General features: G+C 43.3%; 1 protein-coding gene across 4 annotated transcripts in view; it reads right to left on the bottom strand.

Annotated features, from left to right (window-relative positions):
* The window catches only part of LOC145643237 (neural cell adhesion molecule 2-like), a 121213-nt gene that overhangs the window by 4582 nt on the left and 105538 nt on the right, over window positions 1-11093 (bottom strand). For 3 of the 4 annotated variants that reach the window (XM_081709601.1, XM_081709599.1, XM_081709600.1), the window contains exons 13-15: window positions 10465-10584; window positions 10201-10322; window positions 7760-7934 (exon numbers count right to left, since the gene is read on the bottom strand). In XM_081709601.1, the coding sequence (XP_081565727.1) occupies window positions 7760-7934; window positions 10201-10322; window positions 10465-10584 (417 nt within the window). Of the gene's footprint in view, window positions 1-4706; window positions 5899-7759; window positions 7935-10200; window positions 10323-10464; window positions 10585-11093 lie in introns of those variants that run through there. The other variant, XM_081709602.1, reaches the window with a different exon arrangement.

Genomic DNA, 11093 nt, shown 5'->3' with positions numbered 1-11093 from the left:
TGCTATGAATGATCCTAATGGGAATGAGGTGCTGTCTGAAAAGCCATTCAGAGGGAAAAAATCCATTTAAAAATAACATTTCTGGCCAGTCCGTAGGTCTAAACACATCAATCATGAAGGCTGCAGGGAGCTGGTCTGCCATTACCTCAGCATCCTGCCTGTCTGTAGTTTACTCTAGACATAATGACATAGAATTGTTGGAGAAAGAGATGTGTTAGGGGAGTGGAGTGGGGCCCTTGGCTGAGAGCTCAGAGCACACAGGGAAGATCAGCACCTTAGGATTCACAGGACAATGAGAAGACATGGGAGTAAACAGGAAATAACAAAGGAGAACACACCCACAGCTAAGTTAACCAGTTATACACTGATATATATATTTTTTCATATGTCCTTGGATCATGCTTAAATGCAGCTACACAGTACTGCACACTGAGGGAAGGTAGCATATGCACTTGAGGACTTCAGCACTTTAGAGGTATTGATCTCAGATAAGGTTTTACTTTTGATATATGGAGAATGTAACCATCTCCTCTGTGACTTATTGGGCAACACATCCGTTTTTCACCATCTTTGTGCTCCTGCACTATCTCTGAAGAATGTGCCCTTGTTCCTTAAGCTGATTTGTTGTTGATTTATAATGTCATTAGAGGCTCAATTTAGCATCTCGTTAATATTACTTATCCTGAAGTTCCACAAATGGGCGTGATTCATCCGCATCTGGGTTCGGCACACTCAATTAATTAGGTCTGAGTGGTGATTGAGTCTCAGCAATGAGCAGCAATAATTCAGGCTCGATTGATTGTGTCTGGACTGAACCCACACATAGAGAGGAGGTATGTGGGTGGGCACCCGACTGCTGATTGACAGGGTAATGAGGCTTATAATCATGTGTGGGGCTTAATGACTATGTCACACTGATACATGACTAAGTAGGGCTTAAAGAGAGTTTGGAGCTTTGCTAGTTTGGAAACACTCCTAGATAAAGAACCTTCCTCCAGTATGTCTGAAATTCAGATGAAGAATATGAAAATTCTCATTATGTTTTTTTTCCCCCACTGTAGTGAGATTACCACTGACAGCTCTAAATGCTGAATTCATCGACTGATACATTACAAGTCTAAAACAGAGGTTGACAACAAACTTAAATCATGCAGCTTTTTACTTCATCTTCAAATTATGTTAATGTAGTTGAAATCAAGTATGGCTTATTCAGCTCTTCAGCTTGAATGTGATTGTCCAAAGCATATGAATCACCAAATGAGACTTTTTCATGTTTCACTGAGATACTAATCGCCATCTTCTTATAACAAAGTAACCAACTATTTTTAATTAATGATATAAACATGCACCTGATTGTGTAAGACTGGTGTAGTGTCTTGATCTATGGACTGGTTTGTAGACCATCATTCATTGTTAAAAGCTCCAAGAGCCACAGCATCTCCCTTTACCCTCTCCGGAAGGCTGTGCCTTTGGCACAGAGCTGTCATCGAAAGTGCTGCTCATGACATAAATACAAGTCCTGGCCTCAGCAAGTCAAATCCCTGGCTACTCAGGCACTTCCCACGCTGAGGGCAGTAGTGGGGCACGGCTTCCTAATGATGCTTTAAAGACCCAGACGCCCATTAAGATGTTATGCTCTCCAAGTGGAGGTGACCCTCCAGTCGTTAGTGGTTTAACAGACCAGCGGCCACAGAGGTGGCCATTATCTCCTGGCAACATCGTTCTGTGCTGGGGCAGGGGCGATGGTTCAGAAATGATGATATGCAAGTGCGGTAGTACCAGTCAGATGCTGGTTTAGTTTAATAACCTACCACCTGGAGTCCATGTCTCTGGATGAACTGTTAGGTGCCAATGATGGACTTTGCAGAAAGCTTTGTATAAGTAAAATCTACAATCAGCAAAAAAAGATGACCAAATGCACAACATGACTTACAAGAAATGTAAGTACGTAAACTTAAGAACTAATGCAGTTTTGAGAAACCTGTTGTAATGGAACCATGACAACCTCGTCTATTTCACAGGCAGTTAAATTGTTCCTGTGTTCAAGAAGAAGAAATCTTAGACAATTAATATGGTTGGTGCAGTTTGTAAGACCTATCTCTGTCAAATCTATTTTTACAAAGCACAGCACAGCACAGCACAGCAAAGACTAGATATTAAGCAAGAAATAAGATATTAGATATTATGGTAAGTAGGAAATTAGAAACCAAATGATCAATTGTACTGTTTTCTTTGCAGATTTGACATTACATTTTGACATATAAAATGACAATGTATATTGGGTGAGAAAAAATGTAACTATACACTAGATGTCAAATGTCCTATATCAAACCAATAGTTCAAATATGGCTTAGCTGAGTCACTTCATGCCTCTAAGAAACCATGACCTCACAAGCTCTTCACTGGGGTTGTCAGGTAGGCACCTCCTTTAGTTGGTGTTTCAGCTCCAGAAGGCTTACCAACGAGGTCTGTGGTTCCAGCCCCACCCCCTTCCAACCTCTGTTTTAAACCACTGACCTAGAACATACTGAACCGCTCTAAACAGAAAAATACATAGCTAAACCATTTTAAAGTGTTTATTTATTATTTCTTTTACATTTAATAAAATATTCATCATTCAAAGGGAAGATGCTTGTAATGGAAACTTATTTAAAGACATAATCTATTCAAATGTCCTTATTTTTCAATTCAGTGCGATTTTGCCTGAGTCTTTTGCACTGTTGAAAATGCTCAGTACCTCATGAGATTTATGAATGGGTGTATCAGGCTTTAAGATGAACGGTTGTATGCTGCTTAGTTGGGATGATTAAGGCTATTTCCTTCTTGAAAAAGAAAAGCTTATTTATGAGCAGTGTGATCAGTTGAAATGGCCAGCAATAAAACAACAGGTCCATTTCATTTGCTGGAATCAATTCGGGTTGGGACTGTCAGCAAAGAGCCATTTTCTTCTAATAGCAAATTAAGTTCCATTCAAAATTGAAGGCTTTGTGACAATATCATGAAGGCAATGCAATTTCTGTCAGGGTGTCAGCCAACCTGAAAATTTATGGTGCAAAATTACAGTGACATGACTGTAAGCCGTACAAAGACTTATTTAATGTTTTCAGTTAGTAGACAAGTGGAAATTGATATCCATGTTCAGAAATGATCCTGTACTGAGAAATAAGCTTCTATATAAAGTTTTTACACTGTACAAATTAATACAGACCTTCAGTATGCTCATTACAAATCTTTAAATTCATGACTTAAATATTGCTCACCTTGTAATCCATTCAATTACACTCCTGTGTATTTTAACATAATTTCTATTTAAAACATCCAGTTAAAATCTTACCAGCTTCCAACAATCCCAATCATTCTTGTATATCCTTGTGCAATGACTGACCCCACATCACACCACCATGTATTCTGTTGACTAACATGTCTCACAAGAGTATACTATTTTATGTTACATTATATTTATGTTTATGTATATTTATGTTAAACATATGTATATTAAATATGTTTATGTTTATGTATATTTATGTTAAGCGAACATGGGTTTTTGTGAAAGGTGATATATAAATCCAACCTATTATTATTATTATTATTATTATTATTATTATTACATTTGAACATGTGCTTGGAGAAATTCAATCTTGTTTAGCTGTGCACTCCTTGTTCACTTTGGCTTTTGATCTGACTTTGGCATACATGGCCCTAGCTAAGTGAAATATTCTCTTCTGAGAGATACGAGTAAAAAACTCACAATCAAATCTAAAAAAAAAATCCTGTGGAGTTAAAATCATTTTGCTTTCACCTTAGCATTTCTTTTTTTAGACTCTTCCACCTTTAGCAGTGTGAAGGTGTGACACATACTTTCAATTCAGCATCATTTTTCTGAACTTACAGGCCCAAAGATATCCCTTATAAATTCTGAATATAGAAACAACGGCATTCATAGATCACACAGTGATGGCTGTCATTCGTTTGTCATTCGTTTTTTTCTAATTCAAATATGTAAAGGTTTTTGTCTCCAGAAGATCGTAATTATGAAGGACAGGGGTGGGGTGGGGGTGGGGGTGGGGGGGCTATTCATTCAAAACCATGAATATAAGATCATGGCTAAGGACACAAAAGATATATGGGAATTATGCAGAGAACATCATCCACTGTACCCATTTAGCCAGTGGAGTGTGTACACACTGTGCTGCAGAAATGTTGATGTCCCCATGCGTCTTGCTAACATGCTCTCGTACGCTGTCGTCTTCTGCTGTTTTGACCTTTGCCATTTAGGCATTTTTCCATAAATAGTCTTAGGACTATTCTGGCAGCTGTAACAATGCCTACCATAATAATGGAGAATTCATCCCAAGAAACACGTGCTAATGCTGTCCTTTCCCCCAGTTAGGTGGTAGCGGAATATCGCATCCCACCCAGTTACCCAGAATATGCAGAATTTCTTTGCAGAGCGTGTTCGCATTTAGGCAGTCCCAGAGTGCATGTAGCCACTCTGCCTGCAACATTTCCAGCATTCTTCCAGCTTTTCCTCAGGCCCATTCTGCAGAGCTTGTGGGGGGGGGGGGGGGGGGGGGGTGTGTTGATAGTAATATCTGTTCTGCAGGATCTCCAAAAGCCCTTAGTCCCACTGATTGTGCTTAACCCAACCTGACCTGTACATTACCGAACAGAAAAGCTGAAATCACAGAACTCAAATGTAGCCTTGGTGAACAATAAATAAGCTACATTTTATTTAAACATTAGGATCTAATGTTCTATCAAATTATGTTGATTATTTTGCATGTCTGTGATGTTGGAATCTGTGGTAATACAAATTCAATACAGACTTGTGTCCATTCACAAAGAGATGCACAGTTAGTGTCAGACTCCAATTTCTGTAAAAAAAGTGATGGTGAAATTATTCACTCGATCTCCCTCCAATACAACCTCCATTCAGAAACATGATTAAGGTCAATTTGAGCAAATGTTCTCATCCATGGGAAGTGGGTAATTCTGGATATTCCTTGTATTTCTCATGAGCACTGCGTCTGCCTCAACTAATATAATGTAAAAAACAGAATGAAAACCAAATTGTACACCATTACATTTTGACATCATAAAAGGCGCAGGCCCTGTTTGAGGCAAAATGCATTATGGGTGGAAAAAAAAGACTCAGTGTGAGACCAGTGTGCGAAGTCAGATATACACAAAATCCTACTTGACTTCACTTAATGAGTGCTGCATTGCGTCTCTATTTGCGAGTCCACAACATCATTAAATGCACTTGATTGAGTAACACAACTGGTGTCATGAAAAACAGTCAATACATGGAGCGAATGTGCACAAACAGTAATGGCGGCAGCTCAAGTAGTGCTCAAGGCCTTACACATGCAGCCCTGAGTGTGTGTGTGTGTTTGCGTGGATAACACACCAGCGCTAATGTTCATCACATATTTACCAGTGCATTTGTGGCCTGAGGGTAGAGGTAATTCTAAAATTACAGACAAAGTGGTTACGATTTGGGCTCTTTCAGTGCAGTGTGAGACCCTTCGGTATGCACTAGGGTCCAGGTGGTGAGGCGTGAGCACAGGAGGGGGTATAACAGAGCAGTCAGCTCAGTGGCACTGCAGGTCAGTCTGTGCCAATGGGGACTTGCTGCAGACTGACAGGTGCAATGAGCTGGCATGGCTAAGAGTCAGCGAGCTGCCCCAGGGCGCAGAGCTTATTGGCGGGTGGACGGAGCAGGTAAGTCTCTGGCTCAGTCTTTGGGCCTGTTCTTGGGCAGGGTGGAGATGAGGTGACATCAGCACAGACACACATGCAGAGCAAGTGAGAGCGTAGCTCCGATGAATGCCACTGTTGGGGTGGAGTGCAGGGGGGGGTGTCCATGTCCGGTTGGAGGGGGTTCACAACACTGATCTGCAACAAGGTCGGGGTGGGGTGGGGTGGGGGTGGGGGTGGGGTGTAAGGTGGAGGTTGTAGATATCAGTTCAAGATGAAGGATTAAATGCAACAATGATTAATCACAGATTGAAAGGCAAATGCAGGGATGTGGTAGAACAGTGAGGAAATGGAGAGTAATAGAAAAATGAAAATGACATATAAACATGCATTATTAAAGATTAGACCAGGGATGTGTGGTGAAATCGAGAACACAGCAAAACCAAGACAATGGCAAAGTGCAATGCAAATCAGCATCCAGATTAAAAGGTTTTGGCATGAGTCGATGGGGAAGCATTGCAGAAGTGTTTTTTTTTTTTTTTTTTAAACAAAAGGTTTGTAAAAGTGAAGAAAATGGGGTTTAGTGGCAGTTCATGGCAAAACAAAGAGCCCGGCAATTTGTGATGTGGCCCAGAATGTGTTACATTATGCATTAGGTGGGAATAGGAGGAACCCAGGCAGCAGAATAGCATCATAAATAAGAGTGTGCAGAGGTAGGCGGGGAGGTGGAGATAGAGATGAAAAGGGCGGGAGAGATGGGGGAAAAATATATTTGATCAGTAGTGGAAATCAACCGTACTGGAGAACACACAAAACACACACACTGACTTTCAGATGTGTGTATCACTATATGTGCATTTCTGACCGCAGGTCTTTCGGAATATCAGCCCTCGTAAGTAGCAGCTGGCGTTATTTGGCCGGTTACGCTGAAATGATGAGGGTGCCCTGATGGCCAACGAGACAGCCAGTTTCAGCAGAGAGTGTATTCTTAGTAATGATCCTAAATGCCTTTCAATTATGGTAGCTAAGCAACAGCGGTCATCTCACCTAGCCTTACTGAGGACTTTATCCCTGCCGTTCTCCCCTTGGTTTGGAAGTGCTAATGCATTTCCTGCTGTGTCTTGGTGATAGGTGTGCAGTCTTTTGCTGCTTGGTCATTGCAATAACACAGCACCAAGCCACTGGGGCAAGACCCTGTAAGATGGTAATTAGGGCTGAGGGGGGCTTAGCGTATGTTTGGTTGCACTAAATACTAATTGAAATAGACAAACTCATCTATGTGACTGTCATTGTGCTGAATCAAGTGGATGTAATTAGGTTGATATTTTGAGGTGGGAACGAAGCAGCCGTTCTCTTGGGCCTTCATCCGCACCATGGACGTATAATGAGAAGGGACAGCCAATCAGCTGACCTCCTTTAGCCAAGCTCGCACCCACCCGTTTTCCATTTGAGGCACAGCACAAACAACACCTCTGTATTAACAACAGCAGTGAACTCATCTCGCTCCTACTTCGAGTGTCGCCTTGTACTGCTGTTAATTTCCCTCCGAATCAATGGCACTTCTCGTGACAGGACTCACCGAACCGATTTGCCTCCAGCCAATAGCAGAAATGCCGAGAGCGATGGCTAGCCTCTGATTGGTTGAGTGGTGTGTTGATTTTTAGGACAGTTGCCAATTATGAGCACTTGAGACTAAATGGCTGAAAGTTTTCAACCATTTAAACAGCATTATCTTTAGTGCTTCAGGAAAAAGTACTGCTTCTGCAGGCTGCATGTTTGAGCATGCTGAAGTGGATGACCTTTTAGCTAAGTATTAGCTAAAGTATGGGCAAGAATCCAGAGTGGCTGGAATGGACATGGAATTGCAGCTTGTAGGTAATCATAATGAGAGATTAGCTCAATTGTGCATTACAGTATGTTTCTGTGACTGTTGGTACATGGCCAAGTGTGATTGCATGACTGCGGACTACCCTGGATTTGTCAAGCAAAGAAATGCACTGAACACTGAGAACTCCTGGTGCATTTGTTAATGGAGCGCACGCTGTGGAGGTGCATGTACCTGTAATGTCGGGTTTCTGTGGCATGGAGAATTTGATGAAGGTAGGCTCGGACAAGCCTTTAACGTTGCGTGCGGTGATCTCCACCTCATAATGTGTGTTCCACTGGAGTGGCTGCAGTAGCACAAAGTCATTCATGCCAGGAACCAGCTTGGTCATCCACTGTTCCTCTTTATCCTACACACACACACACACACACACACACACACACACACACACACACACACACACACACACGCACACGAACTCAGTGAGCACAACAGTACCCCTTCCAGGACAAATGTGGTTCCTTTCCAGCCAAGGGTCTTCAGCAGACGTGATGGTCAGTGTATGAGCAAGGATGGCACATTAATCAGCATAAGAAACATTTTTCTTTTTCCCTGAAACGTTTTTCTCCATGCTCTTCACTTTGAAACAGATATAATGGAATTTCAGGTGAAAGTGGCAGATCCCAGCAGCACACGTTCTTCCTTGGTGCGAACCACTTTTCCCAAATCCTCAAAACTTTTCCACACATGCGCACAACAGCCATGCCACACATCTGCCATTCTCTTTGTGTGCTTGCCCATGGAAAGTGTGCGCATGTGTGTTTCCATGCTGATTCACTGGCCACTGCTATGCACCTAAATTCCCAGTCACTCTGCACTTCTAAAACACAGCCCTTTCATTGTATGACATTTCCAAACAGCCAGTACTCTTTAAAAGCTTAAAGGTTGAATGTGACTCTTCAGAATGTGACATCTTCATTGCACTGCATGCATGAAGTCACCAAGTATCAGCAAAGGGAGAGGGAGAGAGAGGGAGAGGGGGAGGAAGAGAGAGAGAAAGAGGGAAAGAGAGAGAGTCTGAGTGGAGGGTGGGTAAATTAGGAGAAGCTTTAGGTGGATGAGGGAGAGGGAGCCAGTAGGCAGATGGGTCCTGAAGAGTGATCTGTAGACACACTAGCCAGGCGACTCCCAAAAGCCTTTCCAAATCCTGTAAACAAGGCAGATTACAAGTATCACAGCACCTTCCTCATGCACACACACACACACACACACACACACACACACACACACACACACACACACACACACATGCAAACACAATGGACCACCACAAAGATGCTTTCAATTAGTTAATCCACAATATCAGCAGCAGCATGTGAAGAAACTGTCCGATTTTGAAATGACCAAACTCTCAACTCTATATGCTCTTAAACTCTATATGCACCTACATTGTATTAATTTAAGAGTAATACTGATATATTTTTCTCTAAATGACATAAGCAACCCTTTTGCACTTATATGACTTATCTTAAACGACCCTGAACATGACTATTTTAGAGATACACATTTCGCACCTCTTGCTCCAAAGCATTTCCAGCTATACTGGATCATAATAGCTTACATAATATCTTAAAAAAACACTATGCACTACCATAGATTTCTCCATTGCTGTGGTGAATGGTATGTCACGGGCGAGGTAGGCACACACTGACGGATGATGCCGTTTATGACACTCACAGCTCTTTCAGCACCGATTAGATTACTGACAGAGAAGAAGGTTCACCTTTGGTGACTAATTGGAAAGAAGTGGATAGTTGATAGTTGTACAGATGATGTACTGCATGCGCAAACACTCTCTTACACACACACACACACACACACACACACACACACACACATAATTCATTTCTTTTGATATATACCGCCTATGTCCCCTGACTCACTATAGTGCATCAAAAGAGCCAATCAGAAAACGCCAGCCTGCCTGTCTGCATTAGTGGACTGGGCGCTTCTTTACACTCTCATTACACTCGTGGAAACAAGAGCCACAAAGAGAGTCTATTTTTGAAGCCCACTCTCCACATGGCTTTGGGTCTGGAGCTGGAACTCTCTGTTCTGCCTCATCCACAGAGTCTGCGCTTTAACTACTCTGATCCACAGCAGAAATGCCTCCCGGCCCTGCCATAGCTTTACTTTTACTGTCCGGCTCTGGACGAGTGAAGGCAAGCGTGTGCTGCCAGCCAAGGCGCAGACTCGAATCCCGCTCAGGGGACCTCCGCAGGGAAGCAGACCCCAGCTGCAGCAAAGTGTCAACTACCCGGCTCTGTGTTGCAAGCCGGCCGACGTGACTGCAGGTCACCAGGTCAGAAGGACTGAGGCAGCCCCAGTGATCAGAGGACTGCTGGGATGTAATTGCACCCCCCCAGCAATAGGATGTCATAGCCAACCATGTCACTTGAAACCAGCAAAAGCACTGCCGAATGTAGTTATATTAGGCATTAATTAGAAATGACATTCGTCATGAAAATGATTAATTACTCTGTTATAAATGGTTATAAAGCAATAATCCTGTTTTATAATCCAATTTTCCGTTATTTGCCAAACAAAAATGTTTTAATGAAGGCCCGGATATAAGACCAAGAGAGCTGTGAAACCTATAAAACTTGATGACTTACAGTTTTGTATTTGACGATGTACTCGAGGATGGGCATCCCCCCGTCGTCCTGCTTGATAAGCCCCAGCCTGTAGGCCTTGCCGACACCTCTCTGACCCTGCACTGATGGGGGGCTTGGCTCTCCTGAAGCAAACACCAAGCAGACCAAAACGCACGATCACTTCCCTTACAGACGTTCCGCAAAGCCTCGAGCCAGTGACGTGTCACGTGACGAGCGTTGAGTGCCACGCGGAGCTGAGAGTTCCACGGTGGCTCGGACACTCACGGATGGGCAACGTCTGGAAGCTCTTCGTGCCGCTGAACTCTCCTCGGCCTTTCCCGTTCACGGCTGCCACCTGGACCTCATATGTGGTGTTGGGCTCGAGACTGGTGAGCAGCACCACCGCTGCCGAGGGTGGAGGATGAGGAGAGAAAGAGAGAGGGACAGGGGGAGAAGGAGAGAGGGATGTGGAAGAAGACAGAGAATAAAGAGGAAAGGGATGAATGCCAAAGACACGTGAGATGAGTATGTCTCTGAATATCATGTTCCCAGTGTTTTCCTTGGCCTTGACCAAGAGCTCCAATTACAACATTCCCCAAATCAGGCCCTCCCTGCTTCAGCCCCACAGCATCGTGAGTATTAGCTCTGGGCCCTTGAAGCAGCCCTGCCTTGGTTATCTGCTTGTCCGATTTGTCCTTTCGGCTTCCCGCAAACCCTTCTGGGTGTTGTAGGGGAAAAATCAATCTGTGATCTGGATATGCTGTAATCTCGGTCAGCACGGCCAACAACTCACTCACGGATCAGCTCCTCTATTTCAGGTCTTCCAAGAACCTCGACTGCTGGTGTAAGGTCAGGGATACCTTGGGTTTTTGCTGGTGTTGGACTTGGAGGTATGGACATGGGCACTAGGCTTA

Source organism: Electrophorus electricus, unplaced genomic scaffold (genome assembly GCF_041902795.1).
Source record: "Electrophorus electricus isolate QZ-2024a unplaced genomic scaffold, ASM4190279v1 Scaffold64, whole genome shotgun sequence".
Classification (NCBI taxonomy): Eukaryota; Metazoa; Chordata; class Actinopteri; order Gymnotiformes; family Gymnotidae; genus Electrophorus; species Electrophorus electricus.
This window is presented reverse-complemented; position numbering and strand designations above follow the sequence as displayed.